This window comes from Protopterus annectens, chromosome 2.part2 (assembly GCF_019279795.1).
Source record: "Protopterus annectens isolate FY-2018-M chromosome 2.part2, PAN1.0, whole genome shotgun sequence".
Taxonomy (NCBI): Eukaryota; Metazoa; Chordata; order Ceratodontiformes; family Protopteridae; genus Protopterus; species Protopterus annectens.
Window position 1 is genome coordinate 429,361,422 of NC_056730.1, and position 23,315 is coordinate 429,384,736.

A 23,315-nucleotide genomic window follows, 5' to 3' on the forward strand; every position below is an offset into this window, starting at 1 on the left:
GGGTCCTCTTTGTTTGGACCTAAGGTTAAAGACACTCTTACCTGTGAGCAAGAAGGAAAAACTTTATCTGCCGTGGTGCATCGTTATTCCACTCCTTTCGGCCTTATCCCAAGGCTAAAGGAGGAGGAAGATGTGGTTCCGCAAATCACGTAAGTTTTTCCATCAACAGCAGGAAGATTCCCTTCCAGAGGCAGAGGACGGGAAATTTTTCTGGGAGACGCCGTCCCAGAGGCGGCAGAGGGCCCGCAATTCTGGAGACCATGAGTCCTTTCGTGGCTCTTCAGCCTCCCACACTTCATGAGGGATTGCCCGGCTGTGCTGCTCGAGCCAGTCGGGTGCCGTTGCCAAGCACCTAAAAGCCTGGGAGTCAATCACTCAGGACAGATGGGTGCTTCGGATTATTGCCGGAGGTTACACCATTCCCTTCACACACTCACCCCCACCGTCCAAAAATCCCGGACCCACCACCCAGTCAAAGGGAAATTGCAGCCGCAGGCGTTAAAGCTGCTAGAAAAGGAGTCATCAACCGGTCCCCACAGACCAGATCGGATCCGGAAATTACTCAAGGTTCTTTTAGTGCCAAAAGACAGGGGACCTGAGACCAATATTGGATCTCAGCAGACTAAACCAATCCGTCACGAAATCCAAATTCGAATGGTCACGTTACAATCCATTCTCCCATTATTGGAGAAGGATGTTTGGATGTGCTCCATAGATCTCAAGGGCGCCTATTATCACATACCGATACATCGGGCGTCCAGGAAGTATCTGCGCTTCAGCCTAGGAGACAGTCATTTCCAATTTTGTGCTCTGCCCTTTGGTCTCACCACAGCCCCAGGGTGTTCACCAAATGTTTGGCAGTAGTAACTGCTCACCTGAGGAGTCTTGGATTCCAAGTGTTTCCCTATCTGGACGACTGGCTCCTGACTGCCACCACCAGTCATCTACTAATGGACAACCTCAAAGCCACCTTTTCCTGGGTGCTACCCTGGGAATTACATTCAATTGGTCAAAGTCTGTCTTGCTGCCCTCTCAGCATAAGGTTCATAGGAGCAGAGATAGACTCAAAATTGATGCGTTTTCTTCCTACCGAAAGGATCCAAACTTTACAAGGCCAAGTTCAAGCCCTGCTTTCAAGATCCAAGGCCCCAGCCAGGATGGTCCTGCAACTTTTAGGCTCGATGTCTGCCACGGTTCTTCTAGTTCCTCTGGCAAGATTGCACATGAGGATTCTTCAGTGGCTATTATCGACTCAATGGTCCTTTCAGGATCTTCCCTCAATCACCCCATTATGATTACAGAAACGTGCAAACGGGACCTTCGCTGGTGGCTTCAGACATCCAATCTAAATCAGGGAAGTCCTTTTGTTATTCCCCCTCCAGTGGTCACCCTGACGACAGATGCCTCCCAGACAGGGTGGGGGGGGGCATTGTCTGGGCAGGTTAGTTCAGGGTTCCTGGCTTCCAGGCGAATCTTTTCTCCACATCAATGTATTGGAGATGAGGGCTGTACTTCTGTCCCTACAGGCCTTACACAAGTTTCTCCTCAGGGCATCATCGCCATCCACACAGACAACATGTCGGTGGTCTGGTATCTAAACAAACAAGGAGGGACCAGATCTTACCCCCTTTGCAGAGAGGCCATGAGGGTGTGGGAATGGGCTGTAGCTACCAGCCGTTTCTTGGTAGCGACTCACATTCGGGAAATCAAATATATTGGCAGACAGATTAAGCAGGACAATTCTCTCTCCTCACGAGTGGTCCCTGAACAAACAGTAGCAGCTCAGGTTTTCAGAAGATGGGGGGCCGTGCTGCGACCTGTTTGCAACACCACAAAATACAAAGTGCAAAAGGTTCTTCACCTTGACTCCACATCAGGGGGAAGCAGCTATGGATGCTCTAGCACAACCTTGGCCAACAGGGCTACTTTATGCCTTTCCTCCGATTCCACTTCTCCCCAAAGTCATACAGAAAGCTTCTCAATTGGGGTCCACAATGATACTAATTGCTCCGCACTGGCCTCGTCAGGTATGGTTTCCCTACCTGAAGAAACATGCGGTGGACGATCCGTGGGTTTTAGATCTAACTCCGGATCTGCTAATTCATCAGTCGGGGCGACAACACCAGTCCCTTCACACTTTGAAGTTGACAGCTTGGCTCCTCCACTTCCGACCTTAGTTAGAAATCACACCTTAGACCCGGAAGTTATTCTCATTTTATCTTCGGCCCACAAACCCACCACTAAGAAATTGTACCTCAGTAAGTGGAAGAGGTTTGCTATCTGGGCTCAACTCAGGGGCTTAGACCCTATCACTGCCCCGATCCCAGAGGTTTTGAAATTTTTAACATCCTTGTTTAATCAAGGATCTTCAGTATCTACTATTAAAGTCCAACTGGCAGCTATCTCTAAATTTCACGAATCCATGGATCCACCGTTGATGAGCAGCAGACTATGCAAAACTTTCATTAAAGGTGCGGGGCTGTTAAGACCACCAGTTTTTCATCCTGCGCCTCCGTGGGATCTTGATTTGGTGCTTCATGCATTAACATCTTCCCCTTTCGAACCGGCTGCTACATGTGAGTTAAAATATCTGTCTTGGAAAACTGCCTTCTTAGTTGCAATTACCTCTGCAAGAAGAGTTTCAGAGCTTCAAGCCCTATCTATCAAACCACCGTACTTGATTTTTCACAAGGATAGAGTATCACTTAGGCCTAACCCATCCTTTGTCCCAAAGGTCTGTTCTAATCTCTGTCTCCAACAATCTCTAGAGCTACCAGTTTTCTTTCCAAAATTCTCCAATGAAGCAGAATACACTCTCCATAAATTGGATGTTCACAGGCAATTGCGCTTCTATCTAGACAGGACTCAGCAAATTCAGTAAATCAGACCAGTTGTTTGTGTCCTTCTCAGACAATAAATTGGGTAAAACCATCACAAAAGCTACTATCTCCAAATGGATTAGAGATTGTATAACTCAGGCTTATTCCTCTTCAAATAAGCAACTTACAACATCTATCAAAGCCCACTCTACCAGAGCTATGGCTACTTCTATAGCCTTTCATTCCAAGCTCGCTATTTCTGAGATTTGTGCTGCGGCTACTTGGTCCAATCCGCACACTTTCATTTCCCACTATAAATTGGATGTGGCATCTAAAGGCGAGCATCATTTGGTTCCACGGTACTCAGGAGTGTTTTCCAGTGAGCCACCCAGGATTCAGGTGCTAGGGACGCTGTCCCATCAGTCAGAATGTAGGCGAGATAGGATCACATAACATCTTTTAGTTATGTACTCACCATAACTTCAGATGTTTGGGATCCATCTACATTCCTAATACCCACCCTCCTTCCCCGGCCTTGGAGATCAGAAGAGATTGAATGGTTTTGAGTTCTACTGTTTTATCTTGTTTCTTCTGACGATGTTATATAAGCAGTGCTTGCATGTGTGCATGTATGCGGACAAACTAGATCTGGGGGACTGGTAGTGGTGCATCCTGGGATATAGTAAGCTCAGCCAATAAGAGACTTTGCTCTTTGGCATGGCGTGCGAGGAGCCGAGGGATCGGCTCCGAACCCATCAGTCAGAATGTAGGCGAGATGGATCCCAAACATCTGAAGTTATGGTGAGTACATAACTAAAAGTTTGCCACTACAGTTGTTTCAGTGATGTCTGTGATGTATAATGTTTGCAACTAAAGTGGTGTCATTTTGTTTGTTTTTCATTTATATAAATGTAAGATTGACTATATTGTATGTGAAAATTTAATAAAGATATTTGTTGAAAAAAAGGAATACTGGGCGAGCAAAGGAGTATAACTAAGGAATGATTTTTTTTAACTGGGATACAAGATGTAAATTGCCTATACTTGGTAAGGCCCTGTTATGCTTAATTCAGGTGGCTGACAAAAAGCAATTACTAGAAAATGGAAATGGAGGTCTAAACCAACCATGATTGGAAGTAATGAATAATGTAACAGAGATAAAAGAACAGGAAGAGATTTCTTTAGAAAAGGGTAGGAGTAAATTACATAGTAAAAATGGAAATTGTGGGGACTGTATGTGCAGAAAAAATGTTTTGGAGGAGGAATGAGGTGTGAGAGATGGCAGAAATTGAAGTTTATTTAATGTATCAATTATATTAGATAAAACAATGTACGTGATGTATAATGTTTACAAAGGTGAACTTGTTAATATGGCTTGATTGCTTTTATATAAATGGTAGTTTGTGTCTCCAGTGATAATTCAATAAAGGTGTTTTCTTAAAAAAAGAACAAGTATCAAGACCGACTGTTTCTAGATGGCTGTCTCTTATTTCTTTCTGATGGTCTCACCTTATTACATCATTTCCAGACAGGGTCAGAGCTCACTGTACAAGGGCTTGGGATTCTTCTTTGGCTTTTTGGAAAGGGGCAGACTCAAGAAGTATTGTAGAGAAGGAAATTTAGTCCACTGTACATACATTCACAAAGCTTTAGAAAACTGGATTCCTTTTCCAGGTCCAGAGCATTCTTTGCTAGGACTGTGTTCCAGGGGTGGCTAGATTCTTAAATTCCTTCCTCCCTCTGTGTAATCCTAAGCTTTGATAATCCATCCATATGTTTATAGGTTGGTACTAGGCTATCGGCCCTAGGGCCTATACAAGCCTAGCCATAATAATTCCCTGGCTATTTCTTCCCACAGTATTTAATTCCCTGGACTCCTGTCTAGCAGGGTGACTGACGTGATTCCTGGGGTGAATTTCCGATCTCAAATCCAATCATCAAGGTTCCTTTTGAAGAGGGCCAAAGAGGCGTTCTGCTTGACATGTATGGGCAGTCTATTCCAGAGTCTGGGGAGTCCCTGTGTCAGGAACCTTTCCCTCCAGCACGTTTTGTTCATTGTGATGATAAGGTTTAGATCCCTGGAGCGTGTGTCTTTGAGGGATTGGGATTTATTTAAGTTTAGCATGTCCAGCAGCTCTGGGTTTGACATGGCCCTGTATGTTAAGCAAAGAGTGCCTCTGAGTAGACAATATGCAACAGAGTATAGGTGGAGTTTTTTTTAGATGGTCAGCATAGGGCATCTGCTTTAGACCTGTGATTCTTTTAGTGAGGTATTTCTGTGGCCTTTCCAGTTGTTGCAGATGTCTTCAGAGGTACATACCAAATGGGGCGTTGTATTCTATAATGGGTCTAATGAGGGATGAGTACAGTGGGACAATGACCTCCTTTTTTCTGGATGAAAAGCCCTTAGTGATGAGGTGTGCCACATAGAAGAATTTCCTGACTGTTGTGGCAATGTGGATGTTCTTCATCTCACATTGCTGCAGTCCTTACACTTGGGTATAGCGCTGTCCTCGGTCGGCCCGAATACCAAAGTATATGGCTGACGCCGGTCATGGCGCATTAAACTGACGCCAGGACGTCAGGGTATAAATGCGCATGACCGACGTCATATCCTCAGTCTTTTTTGCCGCGTGGTCCGATGCAGAAGCAAATTTGCGAGTGCAGGTTGGCGTCCTGAGATTTTCCGAAACCGGAGTTTCAGACCGAATCCAAGTTGGCTAAGTACCCGTTAGAATATTTTGGTTTTTCTTGCCTCAGTATTTCACTGGATCTCAGAAAAAGTAAATAACTGTATTTCTTCGGGGAAACAGATACCACATAGGGACTACCACAGCTTGTGTATACCGTGTTTAGGGCCTGAGCACGACGTTGTTGGGTGTTCCTCTTGCGCTAGATTTGAATCAAGCTTGACCTCTGACTCCTTACCTCTGGCTCCCAGTAAGCCTGACAGATATTACAGGTCCCTGACTCACATAAATTTTTATTTAGAAACCCTGCTGCTGATCCTGAAACTATTTCACAGGGTTCAAAGGGAATTAAGGCCTCAACAGCAAAAATCCTACCCCTCTAACAGAGATTCAAGGGCACTGGGCAAATGGGGAAAAAGGTTTATCGTCTGCAACCTTGGCAATCAGGCCCTTAAACTGTCAATTTCATATGCTTAATTACCAACAACATGTTATGGGATTGCTGAAACAGAAAATGATGTTGATTTCAGAATGTGCAGAAAATAAAGAATTGCAGGAATTATTGCATGCAGCTGAACAAGTTGGAAAGCATACTTTGCCATGTGGTTTTGATTCTTTAGAGGCCTCCTGCAGGGCCGCAGTTACTGGATCTGTGATTAGGAGGCATGCCTGGTTAAAGGAACAAAATTTGCCTGATCATGTTAAAGCTAAATTGCTAGATGCACCTTTACAGCATGATTCTCTGTTTGGTATTAAGGCAGAAGAGGTTTTAAAGAAAATGGAAGACAAAGCTAAGTCTATGCAAACTGTTAAAGACTTCTTACAAGTGCAGCCACCAAGATTCAGTAGACACTGGCCTACAAAAATGTGGTCCTTTCCTGTGTCAAACAGAGCTCAAAGGGGCAAATCCAGGCGCCCTAAGGGTTCCAGATACCAGGCAAGACTCAAAACAGGTCAAAGCAATGGGGCACATCCACCTCCATATCTGGAGGAGATAAAGCGCACACCTACAGAAAGCAATCCCAATGACTTCCCTCTACCTACACCAAGCACTTATCTTTTGGCAGCACCATAGGGGGAAAAGTAGCACTTTTGCTCAAAATTGGCAGTTAGACACAGGACAAGTGGGTAGTAAACATCGTATCACAGGGATACAGATTCCATTTCCACACTCTGCCAAGGGCAAATAGTTGGCCAGGTCTGCCAAGAAATCAATGGGCAGAGGCACAGAAACAGGTTACACCCTTCATGGATATGGGGGCCATTCAGACAGTACCAGAACAGGAAAAAGGACAACGTTTTACTCAAGACTGTTCTTGGTACCCAGAAAGGACAAGGCCTGGCGGCCAATACTGGATTTATCGATTTTGAACACATACTTGGACATTCCAAAATTCAAAATGCTGACTTTGCAGCAGCTTCTGCCCATGCTGGGCAAGAATGTGGCTGGTGACATTAGACCTAAAGAGGCATACCTGCATGTCCCAATAAGACAGTCGTGCAGAAGATACCTCAGATTCAAGGCTGGCTTAATGCATTACCAATTCTCTGCACTGCCCTTTGGCTTATCTACTGTGCCCAGGGTCTTTACAAAGTGCCTGGCACCAGTAATTGCATTTTGCAGACAAAGAAGTATACAAATATAACGTTACTTAGACTACTGTCTCATTCAAGCAGAGAACGAGGACACTCTTCTTCAACACCTGGCGTTTGTGAAAAGGCTTCTAACATGCATAGGGTACACAATAAACGAAAAGAAATCACAATTGGTACCCTCTCAAAAGATAACATTCCTGGGTGCAAGCTTGAATACAACTGCCCAGATGGCTTACCTCACTCCAGACAAACAAAAGCAACTGACTACTTACTTCAAACTGATGGCAACAAAAACCAAGTCTTCTGCAATACAAATTCTGCAGGCTCTGGGCTGCATGGCATCCTGCATCCTACTAATTCCATATGCAAGACTGCATATGAGAAAACTTCAATGGTACCTAAAAACTTTATGGAGTCCACATTCACACAGTCTGGAAACAATGATTCCTCTCATTCCCTGCCTGCAACAGGAGTTTCTATGGTGGGTAAAGGTCTGTCACCAAAACATGGGACGGCCCTTCACTCTACCCCTGCCAGCCAGACCTTAACAACAGATGCATCAGATTATGCCTGGGGGGCCCACATGGCAGGAAGATGCATTCAAGGCATATGGGCACCAAAACAAATGCATCTACATATCAAACCAGAAAGAGATGCTAGCTGTTCAAAATGCCTAACAGCCTTCAAGGACTTATTTCATCCAGGACAACTAATGATAAAGATGGACAACACCACAGTCATGTGTTATATAAACAAGCAAGGGGAACACACTCATACCCCTTTGCAGATTAGCCATGGCACTGTGGGACACAGCTTTGACCTACCAAATACATCTTCAAGCTCAATTCCTGCCAGGAAAACAAAACACTCTGGCAGACAACTTAAGCAGAAACCTTATGGATCCTCACGAGTGGAAACTAAATCCACACGTCTTCAGCATGATAACAGAGAAATGGGGAACCCAGACATGAATCTATTTGCCTCTCCTCAAAATTATCAATTGAAAAAATTCTGCACAAGGACTTATCACAGACAAGCATGGAAAGTGGTCGCCCTATCCTTCAGTTGGAAAAACCTATCAGTTTACGTCTTTCCTCCTCTGCCTCTTCTACCCAAGGTCCTCCTAAAGTCAGACAAGGAAGCCAAAGATGATATTAATTGCCCGGACTGGCCCCACCAATACTGGAACCCAATCCTAAGGAACTTGTCTCGATACCCAGCTTGGACCTTGCCTCAAAGACCACAACTACTGTCCCAGCAAAACAATCGGATCCTGCACAATCAACTACAGACTCTGAACCTGGCAGCATGGCTAATCATGTAATCATAAAAATGACACCTCTCAGTAAAGCGGTGGCCGGATGTCATTTTGGAAGTTAGAAGGTCTAGTACTAGAAAATCTTATGCTCACAAATGGAAGAGATTCTGTGCTTGGAATCAAGCACAAGGAACTGATACAGCAGAACCACATATTCCTCCGATACTGCAATACTTAACTGAGATGCTTGACAAAGGCCTATCTTTCTCATCAATCAAAATCCATGCCTCTGCCATTCTGGCTCAGTACAATACAGAGCCACCAATCTTTTCTCATCCTTTACTAAAGCAGTATCTTAGAGGAGCAAAAAATTTAAGGCCTCCTAGAAGATCGCCACTACCTGCATGGAACCTCAATTAAGTGTTGGAAAAGCTCACCCTGCCTCCATTTGAACCAGCTGCTACAGCTGATATTAAGTTCTTATCGTGGAAGACAGCTCTGCTACTAGCAATTACTTCAGCAAGAAGAGTCTCAGAGCTACAGGCCCTCATGGCTGTAGAGCCTTTTATCATTTTTTTACCCAGACAGGGTGTCTCTCAGGACAAATCTTACTTTTATGCCTAAAGTGGTTTCCATTGTGACTCTTAACCAAACAATTCATCTGCCAACATTTTATCCAAATCCATGAGAACAAAGGGAGAGAATTCTGCATTCATTGGACGTACACCGACAGCTAAGATTCTACTTGAGCAGGACTAAAGCTCCTAGAAAAACTGAGCAATTACTAGTGTCATAAGCTGCAGGATCAGAAGGAAAGGGTATTTCAAAGCAGACTATTTCAAAGTGGATAAGCCACTGCATCCGTTTCTGCTACTTACACCATGGTAAACCTGTGCCCAAGGGCATTAGGTCTCATTCCACCAGAGCTGCAGCTACTTCAGCAGCCTTTCTCAGAGGAGTACCAACCAATGACATTCTAGAGGCTGCTACTTGGAGTTCTTTTCACACCTTTACAAAGCATTACCATTTGCCTCTCTACTCTAGGTCCAGGGCAGGCTTTGCAGCTGCAGTGCTGCAGGGCGTATAGCACCTAATGCTGTTTAGCTCCAGCCTCCCAACCCATAGCTTTGGGATTCTACCCAAATGTAATGACTGCAACAGTGAAACCACGGTTAACAGAGTACATTTGTGTACACTTACCACAAATGTAGATGTTCGATTGTATTCACTGTTGCAGTCAAGTTACCCTCCCGCCATCCCGTCATTCTAAAGTTTATCTTTCCTTCTCTATCTTCTACAACCTATGTGGTGTATTTGCTTGTAGATGAAGGTAACGTTTATATTGATGCATGAATATATATATATATATATATATATATATATATATATATATATATAAATAATATTGCTACCTTTTTGGGGGCACCTGACATCGGGGCAAGAAAAACTAAAGAAAATGGCGTCGGCTGCATGTTTTATACCCCCTGACGACCTGACATCATAGAAGAGAAGACAGCAACCGATGCAGGAACCAAAACTTTTTAATTCAGGCCGACTGAGGGCAACCTGCCAGCAGATTACCCAAATGTAATGACTGCAACAGTGAATACACTGCAACATCTACATTTTTGGTAAGTGTACACAACTGTACTGTCTGGCAGTAATCAAGCCTGGGTGTGGCTAGTTAAACTGAACTCAGCTTTTCCAAAAATGTGATTAACCACAGTTACTTCATGATTTAACAGGGGGGCAATTACTTTTTCAAGCAGGGCCATGTAGGCTTGGGTAGTTTTTTTCCTTAATAAATAAAATCATCACTTAAAAACTGCATTTTATGTTTACTTGGGTTATCTTTGTCTAATATTTAAATTTGTTTGATGATCTGAAACATTTAAGTGTGACAAACATGCAAAAAAAATAAGAAGTCAGGAAGGGAGCAAATACTTTTTCATTGCACTGTAAGTTATGTATAATGTTTGCCACTACAGTTGTTTCAGTGATGTCTGTGATGTATAATGTTTGCAACTAAAGTGGTGTCATTTTGTTTGTTTTTCATTTATATAAATGTAAGATTGACTATATTGTATGTGAAAATTTAATAAAGATGTTTGTTGAAAAAAAGGAATACTGGGCGAGCAAAGGAGTATAACTAAGGAATGATTTTTTTTTAACTGGGATACAAGATGTAAATTGCCTATACTTGGTAAGGCCCTGTTATGCTTAATTCAGGTGGCTGACAAAAAGCAATTACTAGAAAATGGAAATCGAGGTCTAAACCAACCATGATTGGAAGTAATGAATAATGTAACAGAGATAAAAGAACAGGAAGAGATTTCTTTAGAAAAGGGTAGGAGTAAATTACATAGTAAAAATGGAAATTGTGGGGACTGTATGTGCAGAAAAAATGTTTTGGAGGAGGAATGAGGTGTGAGAGATGGCAGAAATTGAAGTTTATTTAATGTATCAATTATATTAGATAAAACAATGTACGTGATGTATAATGTTTACAAAGGTGAACTTGTTAATATGGCTTGATTGCTTTTATCTAAATGGTAGTTTGTGTCTCAGTGATAATTCAATAAAGGTGTTTTCTTAAAAAAAGAACAAGTATCAAAACCGACTGTTTCTAGATGGCTGTCTCTTATTTCTTTCTGATGGTCTCACCTTATTACATCATTTCCAGACAGGGTCAGAGCTCACTGTACAAGGGCTTGGGATTCTTCTTTGGCTTTTGGAAAGGGCAGACTCAAGAAGTATTGTAGAGAAGGAAATTTAGTCCACTGTACATACATTCACAAAGCTTTAGAAAACTGGATTCCTTTTCCAGGTCCAGAGCATTCTTTGCTAGGACTGTGTTCCAGGGGTGGCTAGATTCTTAAATTCCTTCCTCCCTCTGTGTAATCCTAAGCTTTGATAATCCATCCATATGTTTATAGGTTGGTACTAGGCTATCGGCCCTAGGGCCTATACAAGCCTAGCCATAATAATTCCCTGGCTATTTCTTCCCACAGTATTTAATTCCCTGGACTCCTGTCTAGCAGGGCGACTGACGTGATTCCTGGGGTGAATTTCCGATCTCAAATCCAATCATCAAGGTTCCTTTTGAAGAGGGCCAAAGAGGCGTTCTGCTTGACATGTATGGGCAGTCTATTCCAGAGTCTGGGGAGTCCCTGTGTCAGGAAACTTTCCCTCCAGCACGTTTTGTTCATTGTGATGATAAGGTTTAGATCCCTGGAGCGTGTGTCTTTGAGGGATTGGGATTTATTTAAGTTTAGCATGTCCAGCAGCTCTGGGTTTGACATGGCCCTGTATGTTAAGCAGAGCGTGCCTCTGAGTAGACAATATGCAACAGAGTATAGGTGGAGTTTTTTTTAGATGGTCAGCATAGGGCATCTGCTTTAGACCTGTGATTCTTTTAGTGAGGTATTTCTGTGGCCTTTCCAGTTGTTGCAGATGTCTTCAGAGGTACATACCAAATGGGGCGTTGTATTCTATAATGGGTCTAATGAGGGATGAGTACAGTGGGACAATGACCTCCTTTTTTCTGGATGAAAAGCCCTTAGTGATGAGGTGTGCCACATAGAAGAATTTCCTGACTGTTGTGGCAATGTGGTTATCGAAGGTGAGACCACTGTCCACCTGTGTAGTGTTCTGCCACCTATGTGGTAATTCACGGGTACATGTTTTTTTCCAAGGGGATAACTATACATTTCTTGGCATTGAGCTTGAGCCCATGGCTCTGGCACCAAGCATCTGTTTCTGTAAGGCCCTTTTGTAGAATATCCACATTATTTGGGGATTCAATAATGGCTCCCAGTTTGCAGTCATCTGCGAACTTTGTTAGACAGAGTCCCTTAGTGTTGGCCTGTACTTCAGGGAAGTAGATGCCATACAAGAGTGGTCCCAGGACTGAACCCTGAGGTACTCCACTTGTCACTTGTCTGGAGCTGGATTTGGAGTCTGCTACTTTTACAATGTGGTTTCTGTCAGTAAGCCAGTTGGCAACCCATCGAGTGACGTAGGGATTAATGCCCAGCTTAGTAAGTTTATCTATGATTCCAGAGTGGGGGATGGTGTCAAAGGACTTGGTGAGGTCCAGATAGGCATTGTGGTGGATGACCTCACCCTTGTCCACGGCTCTGGAGGCTGATTCGAAGAAGTCAGTCAGGTTCAGGAGACAAGATCGGCCCTTCACGAACCCAAACTGCGTGGGGTCCAGTGTTTGAAGGTTGCCAATGTCTTTGTTTATAAGTTCCATGATAATACATTCCATGGCCTTGCAGATCAGGCCCATCAGACTGATGGGGCGGTAGTTCCCTGGATCCAAGGTGTATCCCTCTTGTGGAGTGGGATAACTGTAGCTGTGCGCCACTCAGTGGGCACAAAGCCTCAGGTGAGGCTATGATTAAATGTGACATTTAGGTGAGATGCCAGTTCATTTTGTAGTTCATGTAGTACACAGCCTGAGATGTCGTCTGGTCCCATGGATGCTGTATTCTTAACTTTGGAGAGTGCATTTTTTACTTGTGTGGCCGTTATTACCAGAATTTGGCAATCTTTTGGTATTGAGGTGGGCCCTTTAGGGGTGAGAGGGGGGTGAAGTTTGCACTGAATCGATCTGCCAGGATATTGGCAATATCCTTGGGATCAGTATATTTAATGCCATTCTGTTGTAGCTCGGAGCAGATGTGAGCATTGCCATTTAGATTCTTGACATAGCTATAGAATGCCTTGTGGTTGTCGTTGGAATCTCTGGCAATTTTATTTTCATAACTAGCTTTGGAGGATTTTATGAGGGATCTCAGCTTCGTACTGAGGCTGGTAAGGGAGTTTTTTGCATCCTGGGATGTTCCTCTTTTCTGCAACAGTTTCTTCCTTTTGTTGTAAAGTTTGTTTATGGCAAGGAACCACCAGATTGGCTTCCTTTTTTGGAGGAGAGTGTCTTGGTTCTACTCCATACATCTTACACTGCTGCAACAGTGATCTTATGTTGCACATAGTTAAGTTGTGTAAGTAAACTTACTATGTATAACAGTAATTGTTCAAACAGATCACTGTTGTACCTGACCCTTCCCTCCATCCCCTTTGTCCTGTTATAGGTGTAGTGCCAGGGTGTGGATGTATATGCACTATTGTATACAGTTACATATGTGTATATGTTGACTTTTTTTCCCTTTCCTAGTGTGTACCTTTCAGGACATTTGCCTCCCTTCTTGATGCAAGAAAATGCTGAAGCTTTCGGTGCGGTAATTGCTGCTTTTAAGGGTCTCTCTTCAAACTCCACAGCAGTAAGGTGCCCTGAAGCTTTGAAAGCTCGAAGTATTGTAGAATCTGCAACTTGGTCCTCTGTATATCTTTTACAAAGCACTGTGTAAAGTGTATTCCTTCTCTTAGTCTAGATCAGGCTTTGCTAGGATTATTCTCCAGGGGCTCCTGCACTCTTCTCCTATTTCCCAAATGCAGTAAGCTAGGGTGCTCTACCCATCTAACTTAGGATACTGCAGCAGCAATCGATATGTTGAAGACATTATGGCTGTGTAAGTAAACTTGCCATAACAGTAAACATTCAAATGATCACTGTTGTAGTAGCTGACCTCCTCCCTCTAATGGAAAGGAGTGGACTCTAGAAACAACAATCTAGAGGCAGCAAGGTGGTCCTTTGTTCATGCCTTTACAAAGCAGTAGAAACTTGGTTCTTTCTCAGGTTCCAGAGCAGGCTTTGCAAGGACAGTTCTCATGGGGCTTTTGGATATTTATCCTTCCTCCTTACTAGGCCGAGTAAGCTTTGAGAATCTAACCATGTGCCACTGAGGCAGTGGTGAATGATGAGCTTAGTACAGTTGTGCAAATGCTACTAAGTTGTTGTGTTGTTGGTGTTTTGTGGGTGGGTACTGGCTTGTTTTCAGGCAGTTCTTCCTTCTTGGTTCTTCCTACTTAACACTAAAAACCTGAATTGCTGACTTTCTGTGGCAGGGTTAGGCTTCCCCTGATGGGAATGCGCTTAGCCAGTCCTCTTATCACAGAGAGTCACAGGTGTGGATTCTGAGCTCTGGAATGCTGCCAGTGTGGGTTCGTATGCAGGCAGAGAGCACATATGCCACTGAGGCAGTGTGAAATTTGAACATCTACTGTTAACAGGTAAGCAGGACTTGGTATACAGTTGCTGTTTATTTTGAAGGGCTTGACTTACCCAACAGTGCAGCTGCAGAGCAAGGCTGACCCTAGCTTGCACAGAGTATTCCTTTAAGTAATTCAGTGTGGAACATTACTGACATTGGAAAATAGCTGTATTGAATATTACTACTGGAGTCTGTCCATAAAAACATGTACTGTTATGTGTAATATTCTCATGCAGCTATACTATTTTGAAGTGATATGGTTAACAGATGACTGTGTTTGCTCAGGTCTCCTATAAAACACTTTGCTGTTCATATTTGCTTTCAACAACATAATTTTACCGTCACAACTTATGTTTTCATTTTGTGGTATTAATGTGACAACATCTTCCTCAGATCAGAGTATACTGTTCAACTTTAACATTGTCGGGACCTGTTTTAAGAATGGCTCTCATTTATTTCTGCGGCAGGGATAACATGCAGACTGATACTTTTGTCTTTCACTGTTGTCCTGGGCTGAAACTTTACGGCTATAGTACAAATATACAGAAAAACCTTCTCATTTTTCTGCTGGGTAAAGTGGAACATATATTTTAAACATGGCTGTCCAAGTGCGTCATTTGTATATTTTTAAATGTTTTATAATGTATGTTATAATTTTGTTGTAAGTAGCAGAAGTATTTAGCTGCTGGTTTACTCATAAGATATGTTTCCAGGCTTCCATACCTTCCATTAAATGTAGTAAAGCACTGTAACCCAGTTCTGGTTTCTGTCAATACTGTATTTATCATATTAATTTATTTTTATTACAGTTGCCAGCTGATTATTTAACCAGATATTGGTGATCTGTTTAGTGCAGATTTGCAGCTTTATTTTTTATTGTAGTAATTTTAAGTGATCTTAAAAGGTTCCTCCTTGTATTTGTTGTTAAAAATGGTGATGATGCATTTTGTCACAGTGCTGGCCTTTGACTATAAACATACTTGGTTATTTTTGAGATTGCATGCAGGTTAATGAAATTGTTTCTTGAGATGTTTCTGTATAATCTCTAGGCTTCATTTCTCTCTCTCTCTCTCTCTCTCCTTCTTGCTTCAGCTGAAATGACAGAGCAAAACAGGAACTCTTCCTCCTCTTCTGCTTCTTCTTCCTCTACTGCTTCACCCTGGGGTATATCATTTGAGCCATCATTTGGACATGTACCCGATTGTGGGTCTCAGAGTCTGTCTCCTGAGGTTTCTTCTGTCCCTGTACCTATTACTACTGTTAAAATGGTAGACACTTCAGAAAGCTTGGATACTTTATCACTGTCGTCATGGTGTCGTAGTCAGTGGATTTCATTTAATGATGAGCATGCTCCTGTCAAATGGATATACCCAAACTGTAAGGAGACAGAAAAACCTAGGTTTCCTTCATGTTGCAGTTCCCCTATTACCTTATCTGTAACGCACACTTCTAGGCACTGTCCTGCTGAAGATGCAAGTGAATCTCATGGTACTTCATACAAAAAGCTAACCACTGAAGAAATTATCAGCGCAGCTGAATGTTTCTCTTCATCTTTTTCAAATTATCTGGATATTAGCATAGGTCCTGCCTTACCTCCTCGAAATAATGGTATGCAAACATAAATCATGTGGAATTACTTTAACCAATTTAATTGAGTTTTGTTTGGCTGAGTCTTTAATTAGATATGACCCTCTAAATATGAGGTTTCGCTTGCACACTGATTGAACTCAAGTATGACTTTTGCTTTGCAAGAAAATTTTTATTAATTATTTAATTATTTTGGCATGCAGTAAAGAATGGTATAAAGGTTAGAGGCATTACTGTACTTTATTTAACTAGATGTAAAGATTTTTTTTTCTGCAACATGGCTGAAATTCTTTGTATTACCTCTAGTGATTTTGCTAGATGAAGCCAAGTCTCTCTGCTTTATTTGTATGCTACTTCTCAGTTGCTTGTTAACTTAGTCTTAGCCTAATGTGTGCCATCTGATCTTTCCTGCACAAGATAATTTCACCTTTAGAGGTCTGTGGTTGTTGGAACAATCACTTAGTTGCACTAAAGCTTTTATAGTACTCCTGGAAACAGGGATTTTTTTTACCTCACAGGTCAGTACACATACAAAGATTGAATTCAAGCTGGTGAACTCAGTCTAGCCGGACAAGCTTCCAAGTCAGTTTAAGAGAATAAACCCAGTCCTCGATCTATGATCTCATATTTTCCTATTTCAGAAGTTGAGTAAAACCACTAAAGTCTTCCTTAGTTTTGAAGAATGTCCAACATACGTAGATGAGCACTGTGGCAAAAATCTCTTTGTTTTATTTCAGTTGTCTTGTATCAACTACTCCACCACAGACAGTCGGGGTATTTATACTTTGTACAGCATCAGCACATTATGAATATGTAAATATGGATATAAAGTCTGTATTTTCATTGGTTGACAGAGTTGCATTCATTTATGCAGATACGGATACAAACTCTATTCTCATTGGTTAACAGTATTACATGCATTTTGTGTAGAGATGGGCCTGTGGGATTAAACAAAGACCTCAATCAAAGGGGGAGACTGGCCGCATTATAACCAGCCCTTTTGCAAGTAAGCTTCGTTAGACCTACCTATTACTCAAATGTCAGGTAAACTAACACTCACTTGAAAAGTATTTAAATCAAGGATCTGAAGTAGTTTACTTCATTTGGTCTTCAACCTGTGGGTACTGGATCTGATCCGGCAAAGTTACTAGCATCAGCTCCAAGCTCCTTCCCTTACCCATAATACACCTCCACTACCTTCCAACCCCCAGATATCGTTTGCTGCAGCTTGCCTGAAGCATCGTGATCTCCTGAGCTCCGAGTTATTGAGTGGGTTATTTGCTTTTTAAGCAGCTTTTTCTTAAATTTTTGAGTGTTAGGTGTTTAGTGTAGGTTCCCTCTCCTCCTCCCCTTGCTGGTGCGTCATGTATTAGAAATTTTCCTGTAGTTTCCAGTGTTAGTTTGTTAGTGTATTACTTCCCCTCCCCCTCAGCGTTATGTGTACCTTGAGTGTGTGGTGAGTGGGTCTGAGTGGGAAATGGGTATTTTCCTTCTCCTTTTCCTTCTCTCGTTTGATTTTTTTTCTTGTGTAAAGACATGGCTTGACCATAAGCCTGTCTTCAAAAGGTACACTGAGAGTGGCCACAAATTGTTCATAGGTTCATACTAGGCTATCTGCCCGAGGGCATTTACAAGCCTAGCCCATAGTTTTGTGGCTTACGCCACCCCTTTAGTATGGGGAACTATACCCATTATTTTGCTGTGCCTCTGTTGAGCAGTGACACTGAGGTAATCCCTGGGGTATATCTGCGATCTCCCATCCATTGGTCAAGATTTCTCTTGAACAAGGCCAGCGAGGTGCTCTGCCTCACATATACCGGGATTTTATTCCACAGCATAGGGAGTCTTTGAGTGATGAATCTATCCCTCCAGCACGTCCTATTAATAGCCGTGTCGAGGTTTAAGTCTCCCGCCCTTGTGGCTCTGACGGATCTAGATTTTTTGAGGTGAAGCATATTCATCAAATCTGGGTTTGACATGGCCTTGTATGTTAGGCAAAGGTCACCTCTGAGCAAGCAGTGGCGACTGAATAGAGCTGGAGTTCTTTCAGTCGGGCAGCATAGGACAGATGTTTGAGACCCTTTATCCTTTTGGTGAGGAACTTTTGTGGCCTCTCCAGCTGCTGCAAGTGTCGGGTCAGATACATTCCGAATGGGGCATTGTACTCAATCATTGGTCTGATGAGTGATGAGTATAGGAGACTATGACCTCCCTTGATCTAGATGAGAATCCCTTCATGATAAGGTGGGCAATGTAGAAGGTCTTCCTAACTACTTTAGCTACATGGGTGTCGAATGACAGACTACTATCAACCTGGGTCCCCAGGTCCCTGATAACTTCTTCTGTACTCAGTGGTTGGCCACCAATGGGGTAGCTAGGGGTAACCTTGTTTTCCCGAAGGGTATGACTATGCATTTTTTGGCATTTAACTTTAGGCCATGGCTCTGGCACCAGTTATCCGTTTCTGTGAGACCCTTCTGAAGGATATCTGTGTCAGATGTGTTTTCTACTATGGCACCCAGTTTGCAGTCATCTGCAAACTTTGTCAGCCATAACCCTCCTGTGTTTGCTTGTACTTTGGAAAAGTAGATGCCAAACAAGAGTGGGCCCAGGACTGAGCCCTGTGGTACACCACTTGTGACAGGCTTTGAGTCTGACATGGCGCCAGCAACTCTGACCCTGTGGGTTCTGTCACTCGGCCAGTTTGCAACCCATCTTGTGATGTATGGGTTAACATTTAAGCTGATGAGTTTTTCAATGATACCCGAGTGGGGTATTGTATCAAAAGCCTTGCCAGATCGAGGTAGGCTGTATGGACTGCCTTTCCCTCATCAATGGCTTTGGTGACTGTTTGAAAAAGTCAACCAAGTTTAGAAGGCATGATCTGCCTTTGACAAAGCCAAACTGGGATGGATCCAAAGTCTGCAAATTCCCTATGTCTTTATTTATGAGGTCCATTATGATCCTCTCCATGGCTTTGCAGATAAGGCTTGTCAAGCTAATGGGCGGTAATTTCCAGGGTCGGTGGAGGCACCGCCTTTGTGAAGTGGGACCACAGTTACAGTCGCCACTCCTGGAGTGCGTATCCAGAGGTAAGACTATGATTAAACAGCTGTCCTAGCTGTGGGTTTAATTCCTCGTTGAGTTAATGGAGCACACAGCCGGGGACACCATCAGGTCCCATGGATGCTGTGTTTTTGCTTTGGAGAGAGCAGTTCTCACTTGGGCGTTGGAGATGTTTGGGGGCTGCAATCGCTTGGTATAGATATCTCTCCTTTTGGGGGAGGGAGAAGTTTGCACTGAACCTGTCAGCCAGTATGTTGGCAGCGTCTGTAGGATCAGTAATCTTCACATCATTTTGAACTAGTTCTGAGCATATCTGGGAGTTTCCTCCCAGGTTTCTAACATAGCTAAAGAAGGCCTTATGATTGTCTTTTGAGTCTTTAGCTATTTTTCTCTCAAAATTTGCTTTGGATGATTTTATGAGAGCTCTTAGTTTTTACTTATAGTGATCAAGGGTGTCTTACCTTTTAAGGATTTTGCTCTATCTTGTAGTAGCTTCCTCCTTTTGTTGTAGAGTTTGTTTATGGCTGAGGTCCACCAGAGTGGGCGCTTGCCTTTAGTACAAAGAGTCTTTGTTTTGCTTGGGATTGCCTTATCCATGCAGTCCTGCAGGTGCTGGTAGAAGGCATTTGTAAGTGATTCAGCGGCTTGAGTACTGTTTTCCGTCGGCTCGGGGCCTTAAAGGAGACCACACTAGTCTTTAGAAGTGTGAAGTCGGCTTTAGAAGTTCTTTACTGTGGTCTTTTTATTTCAGGTGGGGTGGGATGAGGACCTCCAGCGAGATTAGTTGTGATCTGATCTCACCAGTGAGGGGTATACTTCGGGTGTTGAACATTGTGCTCCCATGTTCGTGATGATGAGATCAAGTATGTTTTCTCCTCTTGTGGGGATGGTGACTAGTTGTTCCATGGTATTTGAGTTTATGAATTCCAGGAACTTTTGGGCTAGGGTGTTTGGGCTTGAGTAGTGTTCCCAGTCTATATTAGGGTAATTGAAGTCACCTAGTATGATGGTGTTTGGTGATACATTTATCCCCTCTAGTGTTTTCAGGAAGGCCATGTGAGGTTCCTGAGTTTGTGAGGGTGGCCTGTAACATGCTACAATTTGCAGAGTAGTCTCTCCTATGGTTAATTGCACCTGGATGGTCTCCGATGCATCGTGCGTTGCCACCAGTCTTGAGGTGTGGGAGTCTTTGATGAATATGGATACCCCCCTCCTTTCTTGGTATTGTCCGGATTTTGGGGCCAGAACGCATGATAAGAGGTAAAACCTGATAGTGCTGGGGTGCTCTCAGGAGCCTTGAACCAGGTTTCTGTCACTGCACAGACATCGATGTTCTCCATACTGAGAAGGGCCTCGAGTGCGTGCATTTTGAGATTTAGACTTCTGGCATTGAGCAGCATTACCCTTAGTTTTTTCCTTTTTGTGTTCTAGGGTGGTAGGTTTAGAATTTGAGCCTTGCCTAAAAAGGCACTATGGGGGTGGCAAGAGCCTTTGCCAATATCCGGAATCCCAGGGGTGACAGGTGCAAGCCGTCCCTTGAAGCAGCGTGGCTTGTCCAGCATGTCATCCCAGGCAGACAGACATTGGATCCCCTTTGAATGACACCAGAGTTTAAGCCAATTGTTAAAGCTGATCATCTTATCTCTGTATTGTGGCATCATTCTTGGTGAAGGTAGGATACTGCTCAAGGTCAGGGTCATACCTGCCTGGGCTACATAATCAGAGAGCTCCTCAATGTCTCTTTTCATGTAGTCCAAGGAGTGCGTCTCAGGTCGTTTACACCAGCGTGGACAATGACTGAGTCATATTTGTACCTGCTGTTGAGAGACCTGAGTGCTTGCGTTATGTGGCGGATTCTAGCCCGACAGGCAGCTTACTGTGACCTTCTCCTTACTCAGTCTGGTGGCGGGGCGTCAGTGTGTCTGACTATGGAGTCACCAATGACTAGTGTGTCTGGCATTGTGTTTGGCCTTAAGGGCTGTGACTGTTTGACACTCTGACTGTGAGGTCTATGTGTTGCAGGTGTTGTGTTCTGAGGTGGTGGTTGTTTGGGTGTCTGCTTTGGTGGCCTCTGCTATTTTGGTAGATTTTTGATCAGAGCCTTGAGTATGTCTTTGTGTGTTTATGTGTATGATTTGAGGTTGTGATGGTACTATGTGAGACTGGGTCTATAGTGTGTGTGGTAACCTTCTCCTCCTGACTGGTCTTGCCAGTCCTATGTTGAAGAGCTCAGCCTCAGTTTGGCCGTATAGTTGCATCTCTCATGTATTTGTGTTTTGTGGGAGGAGGAGAGGGTTGTCTGTGTACATGAGGCAATTGTAACATTGCCTCAATATTCAGGTTCACCAGCTGAGCAGGAGAGGACACTAGCAACTGATCCCTCGACATGCTAGAAGGACTAGACAAAAACTTTAAAAGAGATTCGGGGGCGTGGTGACCGAGAAATGGGGGTTTGCCTTTTGGGGTGCTATCTATAAGAGTGCATTATCAAGGTAATAAGTACTGTAGGAGCAAGTGCTAGGTTTAACAGATAGAGAAAAGTCTACTTGGAGTCAAGTAGAGATGATCTTTTAGGTATTAGAGAAAGTGCTAGTAACAGGGATGCTTAAAGGTAAGATTGAAAAGAATGCACTCTGCAGTGTGCACTAGAAGTTAGATATGAAAGTAGGTAACTTGAGTTTTACCTGTTTAAAAGTTAAGGTTTAGTGGAGTTACTATTTTAAAAGAGCAAGATGGACTGAAAGGGGTGGTTACTTTTGTATTTTGGTACTATGAAATACTGTAGGATGGCCAATAAATTTAAATAATTGAAGGCGTGGGATTTCAAAAGTGATGGTTTTGTGATTACTCACATAAGCCAGTGAAAGTAGAGAGAAATGAGATATATGGTCAGATTAACATAAGAGGGCAACTAGAAAGACAGTGGTATTTAACAAGACAACTTAAATGGGTGGGAGGGAGGGGAAAAATTCTGCCTGACTCAGAACAGAGAGAGCTGTGGTCTCTTTTGAAGTTTTAATATGCTGTTAAACAGAATGCAAGCAAAACACAAGGTAAAGAAAACAAACTACAGTATTCAAAATATAGAAAGGCAATACAGAAATACAAAAAATAACAGCAAACTAACCTTTCCTTCACAGCAAAGTGTAGCAGAGTCTGGATGAGCCTTTCTGGTAAAGCTTGGTAAATTGTCTCCTGCAGATGGCCACATTCTTTGTGTGATGTGCTTGGGCGTTGCCCATTAAGTACCGACTGTACTATATGAGCGGGTTTTAACCCGTGTGCTAGTAAGGACAGGAAAGCTAAGTTGGCCCTAAATGGCCTTCTACCCACTTCTGCTGTGGCTGCCTCTCCTTCCTCTCTTGCCCTCGCTTCTACTGCCCCCCCCCCCCCCAGGCTGGGACTCAACCTCCCGTTTCTAAGCATGTGGAAGTGGAGCACAAAAGGGGCAGAGAGAAGGAGAGAGAGCGCAAAGCAGACAAACACAAAGCAGAGAAACGCGAGAGGTCTCCGGACCTTCCTTCTACTCCTGCCTAAAGTCATGCTAGAATCCGTGACTCCCCTCAGCTCCAAACTCCAAAATTTTCCCCGGAGCCAGAGGAGACACGTCCTCCATCTAGGGCCTTGCTTCCTTGACCTGCCAGGTCTGAGTCTGTGGCCTCGTCAAGATCCACGCGTAGGTTATTGGAAGTTGACTTGGATAAAATGATGAGGTTCATTCGTACTGAAATCCAGATGGGGGTCTTGCCTGCCCCCTCTCCCTCTGGAGGGGAGAGCTTGCTTCCTTTTTTCACACCATTTTCTCCTCCGATCTGTCCACTGGGTTTGGAGTACTCTGATCCGAGGACGGCCTTAATTAGGGGGTCAGTGCCGACGATAACAGTCACCTCGAAGCTGGCAGCTGCCTGGAGCTTGTCATATCCGACCAGTTCAGATCCAAGTGGCTCTCGCAGCCGGAGCTTGAGTGTCAGATCCGAGGGGCTGGAACTTTTTTCATTGACTCTTGCATTGTCGGTCCAAATTCCCTCCCTTGGAGCTCTGTCCACTTTGGGCCCGGCTCCGATTCTTGCGTCGGATCCGGGAAGAGTGGTTTCCTTAATAGTACCCCAGGAGGCTCATTCTCCCTCGACGTTTGACGTGGTAGAAAGGGTTCTCTCCACTGGATCGAGACTCTTGGCTA

General features: G+C 43.5%; 1 protein-coding gene across 2 annotated transcripts in view; it reads left to right on the top strand.

The window, feature by feature from the left end:
- Positions 1-23,315, top strand: part of FCHO2 (FCH and mu domain containing endocytic adaptor 2) — a 4,043,518-nt gene that overhangs the window by 2,199,914 nt on the left and 1,820,289 nt on the right. The window contains exon 18 of one of the 2 annotated variants that reach the window (XM_044063938.1): positions 15,575-16,090. The exons of the other annotated variant lie outside the window; for it this stretch is intronic. Coding sequence (XP_043919873.1) covers positions 15,575-16,090 — 516 coding nt within the window. The remainder of the gene's footprint in view (positions 1-15,574; positions 16,091-23,315) is intronic. 2 annotated transcript variants of the gene reach the window in all.